At 33.9% G+C, this 22,826-nt stretch overlaps 1 protein-coding gene across 2 annotated transcripts in view; it reads left to right on the forward strand.

Annotated features, from left to right (window-relative positions):
* TUSC3 (tumor suppressor candidate 3) overlaps positions 1-22,826 on the forward strand; it is a 119,324-nt gene that overhangs the window by 64,183 nt on the left and 32,315 nt on the right. For both annotated transcript variants that reach the window (XM_035323982.1, XM_035323981.1), the window contains exon 6: positions 2,216-2,305. In XM_035323982.1, the coding sequence (XP_035179873.1) occupies positions 2,216-2,305 (90 nt within the window). The remainder of the gene's footprint in view (positions 1-2,215; positions 2,306-22,826) is intronic.

The raw sequence follows: 22,826 nt of genomic DNA on the forward strand, positions 1-22,826 counted from the left end.
CCAAAATTGCAGTGTAAATTTCTCAGCTAAAATAATCTGCAAGATACAGAAATAACAGTCTCCTTTTTTTTCAGTAATGGAAGCACATACTCTCTTCACTTCATTGCATATTATTAATTAAAACATAACCCATTTGCTAATAATCGTTACCGATATGCTTTCATCTGCCATATTAATTACAATACTGTTATACTCCAAATCCTGTTATGGACAAAATGAAACACACTTTATATTTAGAGCCAAGAATCTGCTCTTAGTGTAATTGAAATCTTAACAGTATAATTAAAGTATTATTGTTAAATCAGACATCATTATTACAGGGCGGATTTTTTTTTTTTTTTTTTTTTTAAGTTTCTTTCTGTTACAAGGGCAAAAAATGTCAACAGTAACAACACAAAATTATGCACAAACTATAATTCTTCCCTCTTTCTGAATGTTATGGTTATTCTTCCACTGATTCTCTATGGATCTTGAGATCCTTGGCTTTGATCTGGAGAAAGGGTGTGCTGCTATGGTGAGTTCTCAGTGTTTCACATTCTTTGCTGGAAGTAGGATTTTTTTTTCCTCCTCGCCCTAGAGCTCACTTGGGGATACTTTTACACATTGTCCTTTTTTCATTGACCAGCAACTACACCTCACGTAAAAATTTGATAAATTGGTGTTTATCTGTTTTATTTGTTACCCCTAAAACTGGTTTTAACCATCTCCCTTGCCTTTGTTCCTTTGTTTCTTTAATTCGGCATTGGTACAATATTTACGGACTTGTGATCTCTAGTGTCATCATGTGCCCCTGTCTTCATCATTCCATACTGGTAGAGTGTATCTTGTGTTACTGCTTTTGATATCTCTGGTTACACTGCATCACTATGCTGATCATAACCAATTCATCCTAAATGGAATGGAGAGGGATAAAATGGTTATGCCCTACAGAGATGAGCAAAAGTAATGTAAACTAAGCATAGACATCTGGTCTTTGAAAAAATGGCTGTTTCAGCTAATCAGGTTAAAACTCTAGAAAAGCCAGACAAGTTTATATAAAGTCTATCAAGATTCAGTCCTAACGACTTACAAAGATGGTTCAAAGTATATTGCTAGAGGTGACCATTTGGGATTTACTGTGCTACAGAGAGCTACACTAGCTTAAATTTATTACAAATACATTATTAAATGTTCTTTAAATAAAAGCTGAAGAACTCCTCACTACTTTTCTTTAGTAAAGAGAAGTTAGTAATCTCTGGTTTAGCTAATCATCCTGGTTAAAAATAATAATAATAAAAAAATTACACACTCGTGAACCATCTGCTTAAATTGCTATGGCTGTACTTTTGCTAGTGGGAATATACTTTTACAGTAAAAATAAGCATATATATAGAAGCTGTACCTCGTTTATATCAGAATCTTTTAAGGATTATTTGCACTATTAAATCAGAAGACATTTAGATGATCCAAGTTCAGCTTTACTGTTTTTCTCATTTGTCTATTAAAAGATATTTTAATTTCCTCTTTAAGATAGCCACGACTACTGCTGTAACTGATTTTCGCCATTTAGATTCTGTAGTATGACCTTCTGCAAGAAGTAATGTCCATTTTTTCCAGTTTTCATAGATTCTTATCCTAACTCCACACCTTTCCATAGAGAATATCACTTATCTATCAACTCAGCCATTGTCCTTTGTCATTGCTAAAATGGATCACAGTCATACAGGACACAAAGTAAGCATTTCATAAATGAGACAGGCATTTGAATAGTTGGATTTTTTTTCCGGTGTTTTTTAAATAGTTTCATATACCTGAATGTAAACAGCTAAGCTAAACATTCATATTAGAGGCAGAAATAACATCATGAAAGGTTGCAGAAATCTCAAATGACAGTTTTCAGAACATTTGTAGTGAGTGCTTTCTACTATCATGAGTGTTTTCTGCCATGCGGATTTGTAAATGTGGCAATTCCAAGTGCACATAAAGAGAGGATTATTTGAAGAAAGAGTTTGAAAATTTCTGTCTTGAGCTGACTCATTTTCTAACAGAAGTCATTAAGAATTTTATGAGAGCAGCACATCTGAAAACCCTATCCTAAACATCAAATAGAAGTAGATACTGTATCTGGCTAGGTAAACAAATATGTACCTAAACCAAACATCACTGGCAGAGTGTTTTTTTATTCAGTTCATCTGGGTTAAAAAACAATTATATTATTGTTTTTCTATTTTTCTAGTGTGTTGTATTTGCTATGACATCTGGTCAGATGTGGAATCATATCCGTGGACCCCCATATGCTCATAAAAATCCTCAGAATGGACAAGTGGTGAGTTAATTCTTTTAATTTTTATTTTGAGGGTATATATTTCCTACAGTGAATCTGTAATTGCAGATATTTGCACTGGACCATTCTCTTAAGTCTCAAATTAGAAGCAGAGTCTGTTACAGATTTTTGGTGTTTAGAAAGTTCCACCACTTTTGATTTGGACAGTGAAATGAGTGCCTGTGGTTTTCAAAATTCTAATTCGGCTCCCAGATTCAGTGAATGTGCTATAAAATACCACATAATACTCCATACCACACAATTTCCACTGCTCAAATGCGTTCTGTTTTTTTAGAAGCATGATCCCTCTCAATGCGAAAAGCTTTTGTTTTTCTTCATTTACGCAAACCTTTGAGATATTTGACCTCTTCCTGTAACCTCTTCATCTTGAGCATTTTGTTTAGAAAAGATGGCAAATGTTTTAATGTTTTTTACCATTTTCCATCATACCTGTCACACACTTCCACTGAACTTACTGAACTTTACATAATGCTTTTTTCCTGTTTTTCTTTACTTCTTGAATTTAAGGTCTTTATCAGCTTCTTAGAAAGTTACCATTAATTCAGTACTGCCAGAATTACTATTATTTGCTGCTATTGCTGTCTTTGAAGGAATTCTCATCCTTGCTCCTCCCTGCTCACAAATTAGTAAACGTTCATCAGAGTTCACAAGGAGAAACTCTCTTTACCTACAGGGAAGGTAAAGAGCACCTTGGCTAATTTCTACTACTCTTCCTTATTTACCACTTTTCAAAGAAGTTGTTAGGATGGAATCTGTGAAATTTACAATTGCAGACAGGAAGCTTTTCCATATTTTGTGGCATATTGAGCCGTGTTCAGCTTTGACCACTGCTAGTTAAAAGAGACCGGCGTAGGACTTAAAGAATAAATTTTCTTCAAAGATCCCTTTGTATCTTAATTGGGATAGCAGAAAAAATGATGGTTTGAATTTGATTACCAATCTGTTTTGTATTTGGAATGTAACACCATACTGAGATCATAAAGTGACATGATTCTATCTGTCAACCTTGTTATGCAGAAGTAGGGCTGGTAATGTAATAAATAATCTTCGTAAAACACTATGTTTAGAAAAAATTAGCTTTTCATTACTGCCTTCCAGTATTAAATTTATGAAGCTTCCCAATGGAGCAACAGAAAGAAGAAATACTGCACAGAAAAAACACCATTCCTGATAAATTAGTTTTATACCTTAGCCAGGTTTATACACACCACCCTTTCTAAAGACCTGTTTTCATTAAATTATTTAAAAGTAACACTTTAATTGTTCCTCAGCTTGTGCCATCTTGTCTCGCAGTTTTCAGAGTGTGAACTCAGATTCTGAATGTCTGAAAGCTACTAGTTAGGGGATATAAATATAAACATAAATATAAACAACTAAATAATGAAGGTAATCATTAAGGTGGTCTTAAATTCTAATTACTAATCTGCTATATAAGTCAATACATACTTTCCTGTTTTTACTCCACTACATGACTTCAGGTAAGTTATTTTGTTTCTCTAATTCCCCTGTCTTTAACTTGTTCATGTGTCAGTGCTTTTACCTCCCATGGAGCTGTCTCTGTCATTAAGTAAAAAGTCAGATTCTAAGAATTTAAAAAGGTACAGATATTGATTCACCAAGTTCCTAATTTAAATTGCACTGACCAATACAGTTGTAACTTAAAGCTCTTTTTTTTTACCAGTGCTAGAAGCTTAGTAAGTGTTCTGTAAACCTTGACTTATTTTACATTTCTGATTTTTAAAGCACTTTATTGAACATTTTCCTGTTTCATTTTTCTAGCACTAACCTATGTTCTTTTTCTAGCACTTAGCTGAATTTGATGTCATAAAACTAATTATCTGAGAATTCTGTAAGATGTATTTAGCCATTATAACTATAACGGTGTTCTGCTGTAAGTTAGCAAGTACTATCTTTATATCCGGATGATGTTTAACTCTTCATTTTATTTCCAATGTCCAGGACTTAGTACCAATTCCAAATTTACATGCCAATTTTTCACAAGGAGTTCATGTACATTATACTCACAAACTCTGTTCAACAATCTTAACATGTAAACTCTTTTCAATAGAAGGCATAGAATAGCTCACCAAGCTTAGTAGTGTTATTGTCAGGTTCAAACGTAGCTTTTTTTTTTTTTTTTTTTTTTTTTTTTTTTAATTTCAGGTGTTAGTAGTTATGTTCTGTAGTGCAGGGCCTCATAGGCCTCCGGTCTTTGAAAGGGATAATAATTTTGTCTTCATAAATTGTTCCTTGCCTCAGATATCTCCTATTATTTGCTTTGTTCTTGTCATAATTTTGGATGTCACTTCATTTCTCTTGCTTAAATTCCTATTTTTTTCAAAAGATGAAAGGACATTTGTTTGTTTTACTTAAACAAGACTACTTGTTAGTGCCAGTATCTTTTAGAAGTAACATACCGTTTCTTGGCATTTTCGGCTTGTGCACAACATTTACGATTCCTTGCTTGATTACCTAAATTACTATTACGTGAAGTTGATATGCCCTGTTACCGAGGTGGTTGTTGTTGCTTCCTTTATTCCTTATTGCCTTCAGGTAATTTCAGTATCTGGGTCCACATGAAAGTGGCAGCAGTATTATGTTTCAGTTCTAAGTTGATGAACTAGTCATGCCAGTCTTTTATCTTGATGTCTTCTTCATCTGTTGTATTTTTGGAGTTCTTCATCTTTTGTTTAGTAATTTCATTATGATTAGACTCTTACTAACTAAATTTAGAGTGAAAGCTAAACATCCCACTGATTATATATAAAGTCTTGAGAGAGTTCTGAATTTTACCAGTGGTAGAGCTGGTAGTGAGACAAGTAGAGAGATGGTGAATACAGCAAAATAGCCTCCTGCTGAGGTAGTTCTGTTGACATTTAATTCACTTAACAGCAAAGAATTCTTAAATCTTCATCAGCTTTTACTTAAATGGGTACTAAGAAAATCAAATGGCTAGGAAAATGTTTATTTATATCTATCCTGATAGATCAGCAACTTTTTTAGTATTTGTATGCAAATTCTACAATTTTCATTATGCAGTATGCTCAGGACTGCATCTTTAAAATAGTTGAAAGTTTACTATGAAGGAAAACAAGATAAAGGACAAGCTTGACCTAAAATACTGAATGAAAATATTTTTCAAAGCTCATAATTTTCTTCTGTTTTGTGAGAAGTGATTAGAAGTTGGAAAAGCTTTTTTGTGAAGGGGGGAAATACATTTTTATTTAGTATATTTATTTGTTAATTTGAAAATCTCAACCATTTTCAGGTGTTTGCCCTACATAAGCAGATGCATTGTGAAATGGATAATGGTTTAATTTGCTACTATATTAATTAGATTCTCTTCTACATGTTTTGCATTATGGAAACTTGTTAAAATTGCTCAAGCATAAAAAAGTTACATCATTAGGAAGCAATTTTTACCCATTTAGTAGGTCTTTTAAATATCACCTCTCAATATCAGATCAATTATTAATGTTTGTTCAGTTACCAAGCTGTTTACTCAGCTTTATTATTATTATTATTCCTACTTGGCTTTTAACAGTTTAAAAACCACTGATCTTTATTCGGAATATTATTTAAAATATCTCTTTTCAAACAGTCTCTCTGGCAGGGTTATCCGGTAATCTGTCTGTTTCTGAAGTTAAATGAAAAATGTGTTTGACTGCTCTGATTCATTTTTCCATTTGTCAATGTAAAGTTAAGGTGCTCTGTGAAAATTTACGCTTAGGCTATCAAGAAACTTAATTCACATTAATCCTCTATAGCTAAGCAGGATAAAACTTTTATGTGAGTTTTAGAAATACCTTCCCATATCAGTAAATCAGAGCAAATACATTGTCTTTTTGCCTTCAACCTATCTAGAAATGTTTGAATTCAGATTGTATTTGAAATGCCTGACTTTTCTGAAAGTGGCCAGACTGCTTAGTTGCAGGTTCAATATATAAAAAAGTCAGTTTGCTGTATGATATATTATAATGTATTTGTCTTCCTTTTAAATCAAGAAAAAAAAAGTTCATACTGGTTGTTGTAACAGTGTCAAACAGATATCCAGATCGATCTCACTTGTACCCCTGTGATGTTTTGATGCATCTGCCAACAATAATCACAAACACTGTACTGCTGAAAGTACTTCTTATTTTTTATTGGAATAACCAATTATTTACATTATTAACATTAATATACTTGGTAGAAGTGAGAAGTAGATTACATTATGAGTGTACTTAATGAAATGGCTTTTCTGTGATCATCAAAACTGTGAGTTTACTTAGAAGCTGCAACTAGTAAAGGATTTATCAAGCCTGTAATTCAAACTTCTATCTTGATTTAGTCAAAAAAAAACAATTGGCAGTGTAAGGAGTTGGTTGAACTAATGTAAAACAAATGATCTTATTAAATAATTCTATTAGCAGATCAACACATTAGATGTTGCTCATTTGTTAAATTAGTGTTGGGAAAACTATTAACCTATATAAGACATCTGTCCTAATGCTTGAGATTGCAAGGCAAGCCATAGCTGACATTTCAGTAACTTTCTGTATAACAAATGTTTCTACCATGATATCAGAAAAGGGAACTCTCATTCAACATTTTGTAGCCATTTTTATTATGGGAAGAAAAGGAGGTGAGACAGAGGAGTTTTTTGGATGAAAGAGAAGAACCACTAAATTACTAAATTTATCAATTCTTGAAGCATATATGCTATAAAAGCTTAGAGAATATCATTTTATTGCAGTACTGTATTCTTGGCTCAGTAAAGATGGAACACATTTCCATCAAATAAAAGCAGATTTTGGGCAGGTAAGCAGGCAGCAAGTAGTCTATCATGATAAAATCTAATAAAAACAAACAAACAAAAGATTCTAATTGCTACTTGTAACAAAATAAATCTAATTTGAATCGATCAGTACCACTGTAAAATAACAAACACTCCTTCTCCCTATGCCCCCCCTATGCTTTTTATATGTTTTCAAGGAAACAGGTTATTCTCATTTTTTTGTCTAATTTTCATGTCAACATTAATTCCTTTCTTTGGCTAATGTTTTATGTGTACTGACTGTTCCTGAAGGAATAAACAATAGAAGAAGACATAAAGATAAAATTAAAAGGTAAACTAAAAACTTTTGTTCTATATGCTTATTGTTCATCTGAGCCTCTAATAAGCAGTAGGATCGTACTATACAATCATGTCTTTTAGATAGAAAATATTTCAGAGTTCCTGGACATTAAAAGGCAAGTTATCTGTTTTTATTTTTATTTTATTTGAATCACTTATTATACTTTTTTTTTAATTAACATATGTTTACATTCAGATCTTGTAGATAATACAGCAAGGGAGAGAAATCTGTTTTCAAAGCTTTCCTTATATATTCTTTTGAAGCATTATGAATATTGACAAAGTTAATGATACCACTACTGCTATTCCTTCTACTTTTCGTTTTGAGATATAGAAGTGCTATACTCATGTGTTTTTTTTCCCCGCTGCCTAGCAATATACTTACAAAAGATTTCAACAGTCTGAACCCAGGTAGCTGGGAAACCAGTTCTGCCTTCAGATAATGTGCTCAGATAGGCAAAACTTATTCCTGTGCTAAAATTGAAGTGGAATAAACTGGTACTTCAAAAGGTTATATATATGAGCAGAATGTAAGAGTAGGTGCTCTGGTTCATTTTTATAGAGGTTGACTACAGGGATAAATATATATATATATATTTTTTTTTCCCAATTTGTTTGTGAAATTACCTCTGATTTCAATGAAGTTAGACCTGTTAGAGCACCTTTGAAAGTCATATCCAGAGAACATCAGTTTTATTTTTCCATGGAAGTGCTTCAATAGCAGAAGTGAAATTTAGTCTAGCCTTAGACTAAACAATGAGAATCTTTAAATAAACGAGGGATATCTTTTCCTGATTTTTGCATTTCTCAGTATATAAGGTCTATATACTATTTGTTATTTGGAATTGTTATTACAATGTTTGTAATTATAAAAGTACTTTGTATGTATATACTTTCATTTTCTCATTTCGCCTTACTGTAATATATCTTAAATAAAATTAAAAGTTCTTAGAAACTCATACCGAATCTGAAATGCTTATGATATCAGAAATACCATGCACATGTTGTTAATGTTTTCTTTCTGTTAAAGTTCTGTGAATTTAGTGAAAAATTCAATCTAAACACCCGCAATTCACTAAAGTATACTTAATTTGTGAACTGTAGTCTTATAAATTAGGAGCCTGATGAAACGTTCAAGTTACTTAATTATTTTAATATTAGTTCAGTTGGATTTTGTTCATGAGAATAATTTACATAGCTGTTATATTAGTGCTTATATGTAGAAGCAGGCATTATAAATTTATTTTCTTGGTGTGGGTATATATATGTTAAGCTGTCTATCAAAAAAAATGCTGGACTGTGAGTGTCTTCCAGCTCCTCCAACTGTCTTCCTTGGAGGGAAGAAGACAGAGAGAATGTAATTTTTATCCCGTTTGCTGGTCAGGTTTCAAACTCTCTTCATTGATAAGAAACAAGTTCATGAAAGGAATGGGCTTTACATGAGCTTTACACAAGGAATTATTTTTGTTTTGCACTGTTCTTGAGTCAAGGAAACTCCTTTCCTCCACTTAAAAAGATATTACAGAACTGAAACAAGTATGGGTTGAAAAAGCTGGTGTAACAGTCCTACTTAGCAGGGTTCTTAATCTGAATAGCACAGCTGAGATGGATCTGCTTGTTAAGTGTTTTGAAAGCATCTTGCATCAATCTAATATGATACACAGAAGTGAGTAGGAGAGCAGGCTTAGTGTACAGCACATTTTCATAGTATTCAATGCTTACAGAATTAAACTTCAACATTTATTAGAAGTAGACTGCAGTTCATTTGCATATGTCTGTACTGAAATGAGGAGGCACTTTACACCATTCCTCTCCTTGAATGTACATCATTAATATTTATTTAAAAGCTTTTAGAAGCTGGAGTGCTTTAACTTTAAGCACAATGCAACTTAGAATTTTTACTGAAAGTCTTGCAAATCTAGTTTCTGACAAACAAAATATGAAATAACTTCCAGATCCTGAGGTCACCTGGCATTGTAGGATCCTCTAAATGAAAAGAAAATAGCATTATTATTTAACAGATGGAAGCTGTCTGGATTTACCAGTCCTTCACACTATTAATATGGGTTAATGGAATGGAAAGAGCCTTTGATCTCTTATTATTATTATCATTATTATTTCTCATCATCACTGTTCTGGAAAATATTCCAAGCAAAAATACTCTTTCGCCTTTCGTTTATCCATATTTTTGTACTTTAGGCTAAGTAATCCCTGTCAGATAAAAGAAGATAATGGTTCTGTAGTCTTCTCTGGGGCTAAATACCAGAGTTATAGAACCAAGCTGAAAATGTTTTAGACTTATTTTTATCTGTCTGTTTTATCTGTCTGTAAAAAAAGAACACTTCAATAAATGGTATAATGAATGAATAAACACAATCTCATCTTGTTCAGTGCTGTCACTTAAGATTGTCTTAGAACACAAGTCGGGATACTGCCCTACTTAAAAACAGAGTTTTAAAACTGAGCTTTGTAAATGTGCAGAAACATTTGGGCATATTACTATTCACAGCCATTTTGTGTGGCACCGAAAAACTAGAGAGAGTTTTGTCAATGTTAGGTACCTGACCTTCTGAATGTGCCTTTAACTATACATATGCTACAGTAAGTGGAAATAATGCAAGCATTGGAGCAGCCACACAGTTTAAGAATGGTTTTTAAGAATTGATTTAAGAACCAAATTGAATTAAATTCAAACCACTAGTCATCTCATATCTCAATAATTGATCACTTGCATTATTGTTAATTCTCTCTGGAAAATACAAAACTGCAGGGACATGACATGAATATATATGCCACTTTTTGTAGTGCTCACAGAGGGACTATAGTATGTTTCCTGTGCTAGTCTTTCCACTCTATTGCTCTCATCCCTTAAAAACACCGTGTTAAGTCCAGGCTTACAAAAACACTTTGCAAATCTTGACTGTCTGGAAAAACAAAAACCATACACAGATTTCAACCTGTGAATGTCCTGGCTTTTTTACTCCTTTTTGTTTTATTCCTGTTTTCCTTACTATATTTATGGGGAAGCTTAATTTACTGAAGCCTTGGTTTTCTAAGGCCTGAACCATGCTCTTTCACTCTTATTTCATCTAGAAATTGGCTTGCTTTCTGCCCACGCTAGAGAGATCCTGAGTAGAGCTGATGAGTATTATATTAACATATTGCAGGGGCAGTGCTTTGTACCCTAAATCTAACTTAATTTTTTGGTAGGCAGATCATACTATATAAGCACAGCCTGAATATGATTCGTTAGAGTGTAGTTCTTTCAAATTGAGATTTTTTTAAGATTTTTTTGTTCTCACTAGAGAACATAATTTGTGGAAATTCTTCTGACTTCCCAAGCAAGAGAATCTTCAGTTCTTCCCATGTAATGTAGTGTGTGTTTTTTTGTCTTTTAATCTGTTCTGTCTGGCATCATCTGAATTCATTAGTACTTACTTTTGTGCTTATCATCAACTTGATACTTAATAAATTAGACCCCAAATCCAGGCTTCTTTTAAGTGTTTTTTAACAGCCCATTATGTCTCCAATTGAGCCAGTTATTCAGCCTTCTATAATGTTTGTTCCAAACCCATTTTTCTCCAGCTTTACATGTAACAGAATGAATTACTGAAGTACAGATAAATGCCACATTTTCTTTGTCAAGAGGATTAATGCCTAATGGAAGATACTGTGCCTGCTGAATCTGGTATCCATCTCTTTGGAATAAATATGCTTTACTTCATCTCATTTTTCATTTTCCCTTATATGTTTAATTGTTCTCGATATCAAAATTTATCCCAAAGCTTTCATGTTAATGAAATCTAACTTTTGTTTCCAGAATCCATACACTTTCCATGTATGCTATTCTATAAATGTACACTAGCATGGTCTGGTTAGAATAAATACATAAAAATTAAAATCACTATTAAATGTTAAGATCGATGTGAATATGTCTCTTTGAATTTTTATTAAACTTTCGATGCGGTATAGATGCATTCTGTCATGTCTGAACCCTTGTCTCCCTTATATTCATCTCAGCATTGCTGAAAACAGGATTCAGAAAATAGGTCACTACCATCCTTTACTGCATATTAACCTCTCTGCTTGCTCTCTTCTTTTAATGGCTGACATATGAGCTATCTGTTTTCATTTCATTTGCAGGGTCACCTCAGCTTACCTACTGACAACTTTCATTTTATCTCTAAGCTTCGTGACTTTTTAAGAGGGCAATGTACTCGCTACTAGTCGGCCTCTTTCCACTTTCTAAGCTCTGGTTGTTCATTGTTATTCCATTTGGGTTTATTAATTAGCTAGGTCTGGAATCCTTCCCTGAAAGACCACTTTATTTAAAGATGTGTCGGATACAGATTCAAGATAACTTAAGAAACTTTAACTGTTAGCTTGTGACTCAGATTCAATTCACCATTTTTTCTGGTCTAGATGACTACCCTCGTTAAATTTATATTTCAGTTTAAATCTTTTTAAATCGGAAATCTTAAATGGAAAGTTTTGAGTGTTACTGTTCATCTTTTAGTCTAATTTACTGAATTAATTTGTAACATTTCCTGAACTTATTTTATACTTCCAGTGTCTTTACAGTGCCTTTTTTTTCTATGAAAACTGTGCTTAAAATAGCATTGCTTCTTGTTGAACCAGTAATTGAAAATAGAATCTGCCAGCCGTCACATACATATCACTGAAGTCTGCTGTTAGTAGTATGTTTCAATTTCTATCTAGAAAATTAGTCTCCCATCTACCATGAGAAGTTTTTTTTTTTTTTTTTTTTTTTTTTTTTTCCGAATCCCTTTCAGTTCAGCTTTGCAATATCCTCCACCATGCAGGTAGCCTGAGTTATCTGTTGACCTTGTTCTCCTCCAGGGCCTGAAATGTTCCACTGAAGCTCAGCTTATCACTTTCTCATTTCCATTTTTCTGTGAGTTCACCTGCATCGGTACTTAGTTCAGATAAGGAACACTCTTTTGAAATCCATGTCACATTCTTTCCCACCTCATATGCTTCGGTTCACATTACATTGGACACATTGACTGTGTTCCTATTGAATGAAGTGAAGACGAATAGTGAACTCCAGAAGCTCACCCAGTATGCTCCCAGTTGCTGCTGGTTTGTTCGGTCCATAGGACTAGAGAGGAACTACTGTGAAGTAAAAACACTTGAAATGTGTAGTGTGGGTAGTGAATTCTGAGAATTAATAGGCACTACTCGCTACTACAAGCATAGCCTGGGAGTCTTCAGCAGCTCAACATAAGCATCTTTGTACCAGTAGCAGTGGTACTCTTCCAATCAAATGCTGAACTTCTGAACTTTGTTCTGATGTGAAGGATGATGTTAGTGGGAGGTTCTGATTCCATGAACATAACTGAACCACAGATTCGTATCTGATATACCTGTTCCTAGGACAAGGTGTGTCATGTTTTACCAGATATGTTCTGGTAACAGATCTTCAAATGTATGCTTATGTTTCCTGCTGCTCTCTCTTTCTCTCTATATATATGAAAGACACTAGATAGTAGCTACTACAGTCAGCTTCTGTTTTAGGCTTCTATTAGAGAGATGGGAAAAGAAAGACCACATACCCTCTCTTCTGCACATACTTCACATACCCACTCTTCTGCATCTCCCAAGTTGTGATGCAGACATTATTAATTCTTTCTGTTCTCTGCTGCCTTTTTTTTTTTTTTCCTTTTTTTGCCTTGATCAGCTTTACCTTCACAATTGCTGTTGGAGGGCTAACTGCCAAATCCCATGTTCAGACATGTAGTGTTCCCCATCCCTTGAGCAGGAAAGAATCTAACAGCATCCAGGCTGCTTCTGTAGAAGTTTTGCAACATAACAAATCACAGCTACAAACCAAGCTACAAAAGGATGAAATTTATTACTCTGAGGAATAAAAATTCTTTTACAAACATAAACAAAAGCTCAGTCTTTTAACAGAACTAAGAATTACTTCAGTTTATATACTACATAAATATATATATACTATATATATATAAAGAAGGACGGTGCTATTATTCCTCATGATTTTTTATCTGGCCAGCTCTTCCAAACATACAGAAATTGCATTTTAATATCTTTAAAAAGATTGTTTCTTAACCGAGTTTGTCAGAAAAGGATTGCTAGATAGTATTAAAAATACTAGTTTCAAGGGAGACAAAAGACTAACCTTCAAACTTTTTCTGACTTTGTCTCTTATCAGTCATGCAAGTGTCAGAGTCATAATGTGAATACTCGAGAAGTCTTTGAATTGTCAATAGAGTAAGCTCCCTTTTTGAGGTTATATTCGCTGGAACAGAAGAGATAACACTATTATCAGTGTTTTTATAGTGTAGCCAATTTCTCATTGCATGTACTGAAATGCAGTTTTTAATATAGTTTAGATATTAGTATAATGATAAATATGTCAGAATTTTAACTAAATTCTGAATGTTTCTCTCAGTCCTTATAAAGGATGAAGTTCCACTTTGATCTCTCTTAGATTTTTATGAATATTTACTGGAAAAAAATATTTTCAATCACATTTGTAGCCATGCCCCCCCCCCTTTTTTTTTTTTGAAATTGACATTGAAATCTGTATTTTTTCCTGGTATGTGTTTGGTATCATCAGCCAGATGGAACTTCAGTCTAGCACTGGAATATAAACACACATAATAAATGCCAGCCCCCTACATAATGTACAAATACCATTACAAGCTATTTATGATGGTTGTACTAGGAGTTTTATGCTTTTTCTGATAATGCATGCAAACCCATTATATTTACTACTGACTGTATAAGTTGGTTTGAAGTGTAGTTACTTGTTACTTGGCTTGTTACTTTTATTTCATATAAATATTGATTTTTTTTATACTGTAGGCTAGTTAATGCACACAATGCCAATGCATGTAAAAGTATTGTGCAAATTTTGGATGTTAAGACAATGACACTTAAGCTTTTACATTAGGCTTACTTCAAACTTGTTAATATTTACACTGAAATTAATTGAGGGCTTAACCTTTAGAACTCTCTGCCCAATAGCACTGGTTTTCTTTTAGTTTGCTTTGAATTGTTGGTCATTGTTAGGAATATATCAAATAACTCAATAATTCAAGATCTTTTCTATGAGAATTGTATGTTATTTTCGCTAATAGATTTAGGTAGTCTTTTACTGCATCTAGGTATTCTGAAATAATATTTGTTTCACATGAGTGGAATTCTCATCCCTGATCTTCTAATGTACAGGTTAACAAATAAAGATTGACAATTGTATCAGTGTGTAGGGCTTCACTAGCAATCTCCAATATATCAGATGTATGGAAACACTCCCTAATACATAGGCATAAATTAAATTTAAATAATCATCAAATATGCTAAGTGTCTAGAGAATTTTATGTAGGCACAACTGTGGCTCAGCTGAAAGCTAGGTTATTTTTTTAGTATCAAAAAAATATTCCATATTCTATAACTATTGGAACTAATTGTTAATGAACATACATTTCATTTTGTATTGTGTCCCGTATATTGTAAAGTTGACTGTTTCCTTGTTAATATCACTCAAGTTTCTGATAATACACACATTATTTTTAACAGTCAGACTCCAGACGAGTTCATACAGGGGCCTTTTGATTAACTTTGGATATTGAATATAAGAACTCTGCCAGTGGAAAATATCAGTATCAGAAATTTTACATAACTGATAATATATATTTTATAATGCATGACAGGTCAGGCTATAGTGTTCATCTTACAGAATGAGGACTAATTTTTTTCTCATTTCCGTTTTGTTCTCTGCTGTCTTCTCTTCTCCTCCCAATCTGCCCATCTTAAGGAAAAAAAAAATGGTTGAAGCAGTAGATAAGTGTTTTCTCAATTATCTTATTGCTGATAGAATAATTCATTGAATTAAAAAGATAAAATTTGAAAAAAAATATATAAAGCAATATTATTAGCAAATATGTACTTTCATATTGCTCTGCATACCTTAGCTGGTGGAATTCCAGTATCTTTTATAGTTTTAAAAAGGTTCAAAATGCAAAAAGTAAAGAAACAATTCAAAGAAGTGAAAATGCAGAGGCAACACTGGTGTAAAACATTTTACTTACTATCCAACTTCTCTTCTTACTCTTTAGTTTATATAATGATAATGTTCAATCTTCTTTGAGAAAGTGTCCAATAACAGTCAACTACCAGAGTGTAATCCAGGCAGCAGCAGCTTACTTTCACTGTAGCTTTTTCACTGTAGAAAATAAATCTTTTGCAAAGTGTGCTCTACAGACTCTCTTAAAAGTTCTAGACATATAGAGAAGTAATGAAACTTTATGCAAAATGTTGCAACAAGCCAGCTTTACATGTAATATTTATATCAGTCTAACTTTTAAAAAATAGTTATATCTTTACAATATTTAAACATTTGGCATCCATATTTGAAGTTGTTCTTAGGTTTTGTTAAGCAGCTTGGTTTACCTTTTCTGAAGGACATGCCATAGATTAAGATCAGGGGACCCGTGTCATGAATCCTGATTTACTATTAGGATGAGCTGAAATATCTGGAACGACCTCCCTCCTGAATTGTTCTTTTCCAGTGATTCTAATCAGTGTTTTCTGAAGGTAGGGCATGAAATTTGGTGCCATGGATTAAATACTGGCTCTAGCCACTCTTTCTAGCTAACATTGCAAAATATGTCATATATTAGTGTATTTTTTTTAACTGGAAGCAACACAAGGAGTGTTCTCATAGCTCTAGGCTGTATAGTGTGTAGTCGTTCTTGTGTAAAACAATGACAAGCCCCATTCAGGTCTCTCTCTAACAAAGAACTACAGACAAAAACATCAAGAAATTCCAGTCAGCTAGTTTTAGGAAGTATGTAACTATTTGTTTTTGATGAGCTGGGCTTCCCTGAAAACTAGTAAAAGCTAAATGGAAGTTGTGTAGGAGGGGAAAAAACATTCTTGAGTCTGTTCTGTGGTCACTAAAAAGCTTTTGTGCTAGCAATTACATTTGATAAGTAAGTTTTACCTTTTCCTTGTGATATGTTTTATAAAATATAGATACAATCTTTAATTCTTAAAGATATCATGTCATCTTTGTAAGCAGTTTGAAGAACATATGCAATGCTGCAGAGATATGTGGTGAGTACTTCATTTATATTGAATTTACTTTGAGGCTAAGAATGGAATTTTGTTTAATTTGTACTGAAAGGCAATGCATGCTTCCAAAAGCAGGGGACAAAGATTTAAGATATCACAGCCATGTTTTTCCAAGAAGAGTAGAGAGTTCGGGCAAAGCTTTCAAGAGCTCCACTATCCTTTAAGTTACAGAATGAACTCTAATAAGTACTTCTCGCGGATAAATAATATATAAAAAAAAGTGCAAATCACCAATTTTCAAGGTGAAAGAAAATCAGTGGTGTCTCACATGGGTTTATGTTAGCACCTTTGCTATTTGCTATTCATCCCTTTCTATAAGCATGACAGTTTGCTGTTGGCCTTAAGTTATTTGGAATGCTAAAGACTTGCCAGCTGTTGAATAATGGTAGACGGAGTTCAGTGCAGAAGAACTTCAGAAGAGGTCCATTAAATAATGACATGGAGAAAAGCACCAAAGGAATAATCTTCAATTTATTCAAACTAAATGTGAAGGTGGCATTTTCAAATAAAACATTTCTATGCATAAGGCAGCCAGCTGTGGAACTCCTTGCTGCAGGTTATTGCAGGCATTTAAAGCTTAAAGTATGCAAAAAGCTATTGAACAAATTTATAGCTATAAAACCTGTTCAAGATGGTAGTTTCAAGGTAGTCTGCCTAAAACCAGTATAGCTTGGGAGACAGAATCTCAGGGAGAGATTTAAAGGGACCATTCTAGATCACAAACCTCAACATAAACATTAAAATGTAGCATCTGTCCTGAAGTAAGTGAAGACTATTAAGGGCAAAGTTACTTTTGTCGTTGTCCACAGCATTTAATAAGATAGAAGGCTAAAAATTGTAAACAATTCAAGTGTGTGTATTTCAAGAAATGCGGAAAATACTAGAAGTGTAGACACAAGAAGGAAGATTTTAATTAGTTGGTCATTTAAAGGAAAGCTAGGTGGCTTTATTTATTCATTTATTTATTTATTTTATTGTTGCATTGCAAGGTTGAAGTGTCTTTTGTATAGTCATGCTGGAGTTATTTTAATTTCATACAGGAATACCCACATCGTTCACATGGTATACATCTTAATCCATGCCCTTTTGGAGTTAGATTTAAGGAGGAAGGGAAAATGAGATGTGGACTGATAGGGAGCATTACGTAGTGCTGCTAGTGCATGCAGCCAGCTGTTCAGGTTAACTTTTGAGAGGTCACTGGAGAGAGATAGGGAAAAACAGAAAAGATGATCACTTGTATGGAACTCTTAAGCTGATTAGACAAAGATATAAAAATGTTCTTCCTAGCATTGAAAGTAACTTATATTTTGGAGTACTTTATCAAGGCAGATGCTATACTCCCTCTTACTTGGAAGTTTTAGGACAAGTAAGATATGCTTAGATTCAACAGGGAGAAAAGACTTACCTCCTAGTAACAGAAGTTGAGAAACAGCAGAGATAACACTTGGCAGATTGTGACTGTTCTCATCTTGATTGTAATCTTTGGTGTGCAATTGTAATCTTTGAGAAGAATGAGCACATACATGATGTACATTAGCTTGTAGCCATCACAGTTCCTTGTTGAGATAGATATTATGGTAAAAATTAGTGCTTTACCTGTCCCCTTGCCTTTTTGAGTAAGCAAGGAGTGTTTCACTCAGGAGAAAAAAAATAATTTATTCTGATATGGAACAGAGAAACAAGCTCTAGCCCTGAGAAAATTCAAATGCTAAAGATGGGATACCAGACTCCATTTGGAGCATTATTGTCGGCATAGCATGAAGTGTCTACCAGATGTTTTTCATGCACTCTTTGTCACAGTTAGTTTTAATTCAGTAAAAGGTTCTCTTCTCTAGGTCAATTTTGGAGGTATTTCTAATCACCAGAAACATGGATGACAGTTCACATGCTGAACCTCTTACTTGAGCTTATTTGTAGAACCCATTCTTTGTTATGGAAAGACTTTGGCGTACTTTTTTCTTGTGGCACTCAATTTAGTCTTCTGAAGCTCAATTAAATGTTACATAGAAATAAATGTTAGGTTAAAATTCTTTAGTATAAATGATTTTACTTTATAGTTTGCTCTATGCAATTATGGGGCTTATTGCATACTATATATCTTTCTAAATATTGATATTCTGAAACTCTATGTCCAATAAACCATTAAGGTGAAATATTGGGTCTCTTGAAATCAATAGCAAAATGCTTATTGACTTCTTTTGAATCAGCATTTCATCCAAATTATTTTATGTACAGAGAAGAAACCTATGTGCTCTTTTAGAAATAGCATGGGACTGAAACTCTGCTAAGGTCAGAATCACTGTGAGGTTTTGTAACAAGAGCGTTAGAATTCATTGCTCACAGTGTGTAAACTGAAGAGAAGTGTGCAGCAAAAACTTTTTTCTTCCTTTTTTTTTTTTTTTTTTTAATAACATACTTTGAGAAATTGCTTGTAATGTTAAAAGAATCACTAAGTAGTTTATAGGAACTGTGAGGAATCTTTAAAGTCCAGAGAGGTGAAAGCAGACAGAACTCATGATGAAGCCGACAACTGCTCATCCAACACTGGGCACAACCTCCTTTGGGATGCTGCGGTGGTGGGATGCCTGGAGAAACGATCTTCAGATTACATGTTTGTGTTAAGTTAAAGAAAAACTTGATAGTATAGATGAGTTTTGAAAACTGACGCAACACAGTAGATTCTAGGAATTATTGGCTGGAGTTTTGTTCATTTTGTTCATTTTAATTCATTTAGAGAAAGCAACAAACACCACATCAGAATTTGCTTGTCTTGGCCAGCAATAACTTAGTGAATTAATTAAATTCAGAGAAATGCAGAGGGTTGAGGGCACTATTCAGCCTGTCAGATCTTGATGCAGGCTCAGCTAGTGAATAAATTTCCCTCCAGGACAAATCTAAATGCAAAGTTTTTGCTTAGTGTAAGAGAGTTGCAAGCACTCTGAAAGTATTAATAAACTACTACACGTTTTGTAAAAGTCTTCAATTTTAATTGGTTTTCTTCTATTATAAATGGAAAATTATTCAAATGATCAGTGGAAAAGTATTTTAAAATTGTTGTGTATTTATGTACAATGTACAAATGGGGCTAAACGTAACTTAGCAAACAAAGGTTTCACACTGATGGGTGGCTAAGCTCCACCACACAGCCCTCTCAGTCCACCTCCTCAAGAGAGAAGAGGGAGAAACCATGATGAAAAAAGGTTCATTAATTGAAATAAGGACAGAGATCACTCACCAGTTACAATAACGGGCAAAACAGACTCAGTATAGGGAGATTAATGTAAACTGCTCCAGGCAGCGTCTTCCACCTGGAGTCTGCTCCTGTGGGGGCTCTCCATGGGAGAGAGAGTCTCCTTCAGGTCAGATCCTTGTGCACCACTGTGGATTCTGTGAGCATGGAGATCTGCTCCATGTGGGACCCATGGGCTGCAGGGGGACAGCCTGCTTCACCAGGGGCCTCTCCACAGGCTGCTGGGGAACTTCTGCTGCATGCCTGGAGCACCTCCTGCGACCTCCTGCCCCTCCTTCTGCACTGACCTCAGGGTCTGCAGGGCTGCTTCTCCCACATTTTCTCACTCCTGTCTCCTAGCTGTTGTTGTGCAGCATTTTTTTTTCACTTCCTTAAATCTGTTCTCCCAGAGGCCCAACCAGTGTTGCACCCTGGCTCAGCTCTGGCCAGCAGCAGGTCCTTTGGAGCCTGCTGGAGCTGGCTCTGAGGGGGCAGCTGCTGGGCTCTGCTCACAGAGGCCACCCTTGCAGCCTCCCTCCTACTACTAAAACCTTGCCATATAAGCCTAATACAGTTGATGACATCAGTATTTGACCTTTTAATGGGCAAATTAATATTCTCTTCTAAAAGTGAGCAATCTAAGGGTTTGTTTTTCAACAACTTTGCCAACTAATAGTACTTATTTGCAAACCACTAAGGGCTTACTACAGAGTCTAACTTGAAAATCTAACCATCACTTTAATTGTAACCTCAAAGATCTGTGTGATTGGGAATTTAGTTTATGCATTCTTAATATATTGTTTTGTGTAATCCTGAGTAATTTATCATCTCTCATATTAGAATTATGAAAAACTTGGAGCAAAACAAAATTTTAGTGGGGAGCATCTCAACAGTTGTCCATAGTTTACCTGCTAGAATTCAACAGAGGCACCAGAGGTCTGAGAAGTTCAATACAATAGAAATGTAAACATGTTAAAGCACTGTAAAATAAGCTGCCAGTCCTATACCCCTCCTGTCATCACTCAGCAGTCAGTTCTCATATTTGTTGGGTGTTTAGCTCAAATTAACAACAACAAAACAAACAAAAAGCAATATACATTACTATCTATTAGAGAAAATAAACTAGTACTTTTCCCTTTGAAGAAGGGGAAGTCGACAGAATGCAGTAAGAAGTTAAAGAAACTGTTGAAACTATAAGAAACACTATAAGAAAATTTCAGGACATTAATAATTTTACATCTGTTAATCATTTTACATACCCCCAGCTATGGGGTTGGATTTGTTGATTTTTTTCTTTAGCATGTAATTTAAGGTAGTTTATTGTTGGTCTTGTTTTGTTTTGTTTTGTTTTTCTAACATTGTGAAGTTAGAATCTGGGTGCTAGGCCACATGGATCACATGGATTTTTGTTCTTCAGTATAGATTCAGAAAAATTCTTATTGTATATCAGTACTGCAAATTTGTGGATAATACAAAGAGTTAAGATCTGTACAAATTTGAATTCCAGCATTTTCAATAATTCAGATGTGTGTGCACAATGGAGGTAGTTTGGCTTTTGAAATTTTTGTGATGACTATTTGATGGTTTTGATACAGTCAGCTCTGTCTTTGCTCTCAGTTCTGTAAAGCTGTGAGCAGCTAAAGGAAAGTTATTTCTTCTTTGTACCTTATAACAGAAAGCAGAATCATTTATCATCATGAGGCAGTGGATGTGCTCAACTTCGTACTTCAGTCTACTTTGTTAATGAAATTCATTTTATGGCCTCTGCCTTAAAAGCTTATTTGTCCACAGTGGCCCCCCCCCTTTTTTTTTGTTTTGTTTTGTTTTGTTTGTTTGTTTGTTTCAAATCACTAAATGTGTCATGAAAATGAAATATAAAATGGGAGTACTTCTAGGAATTCAGACATAATTAAGCTTAGTCACATTCACAGATACCAGAAGTAACTTATTCAAAGCTCATGGTCTCTTTTCTGAGCTGAAAAGAGACTGCAGTTTCACAATTTAATGCTTGTAAAATTATTTTAACTTCCTTGCATACCACTGTCAAAGTCTCACATGAATAAGCAATAATACATCCAAGAGAATTTTTCATTTGGCCTTAAATAAATCCCAGGTTTCTTTTTCCTAGTACATGGACATTGTATTCTATTGATTTTCTTCTAGGTATTATTTTTATGACTCTTTTAGTAAAGCTAACATTTAAAATATTTCTATATATACTTGAAAGTAATGATAATTCAGAACTTTTGTTCAGACTTTTGTTTTTTGTACTCCTGGAACTTTTTGTTTCTTAACAATTTGTGGGTTTGTTTTTTGTTGGAGATATATGAAGGAAATAATTTGAAATGCAACATGTCTTGCAGACAGCAATATTTGATTTATATTCATTGCAGGCTGGAATACTTGCTAGGCATAGCACTGTAGATAGGTCTGAGGTTTTGTGTCATAAATTTTTTAGCTACTGGCTTTTATGGTATATTAAGTTAATGCTTGCAATCCTAAAACAGAACTTCATAAAATACATCATTACAAATTTGATAGTTGCCAAAGTACAAGATGTTTAATGTTAATAACACATCCATTGGAAAAAAAAAAAAAAAAATGTTCTCATTCCTGCATTCTAATAATTAGGAAGCATCTGCCAGTGTGTTAGACAACAAATTTAAATAAGTGACTCCCATAGCTGCTGTCATAAATCATGGATTCAAAGCACTTGTTATTGTGAAATAAATTCCTACTTGTACAGTGTCTACTTTCAAATTTTATATTCTAAACATGGAGTGATTCCTTTGTTCTCAGTTTGTCCTAGTAAAGACTTCATTTGGCTCAGTTGCTATGTCATGTAAGTAGTACTTTTTCAAATCTGTTAACTAAACCTAAAATGCTATACAAAATATTGCTCTGGGCAACACAGAGTAGTTTTTTTTTAATAACTCATCTGTACAACTCTGAAAAATATAGGCTTACTCTAGAATTAATTGATTAGAAAACAGTACAGCAAATTTTATTTGGTTCTAACCCCCTTTTTTTTCATC

This window comes from Oxyura jamaicensis, chromosome 4 (assembly GCF_011077185.1).
Source record: "Oxyura jamaicensis isolate SHBP4307 breed ruddy duck chromosome 4, BPBGC_Ojam_1.0, whole genome shotgun sequence".
Lineage (NCBI taxonomy): Eukaryota > Metazoa > Chordata > Aves > Anseriformes > Anatidae > Oxyura > Oxyura jamaicensis.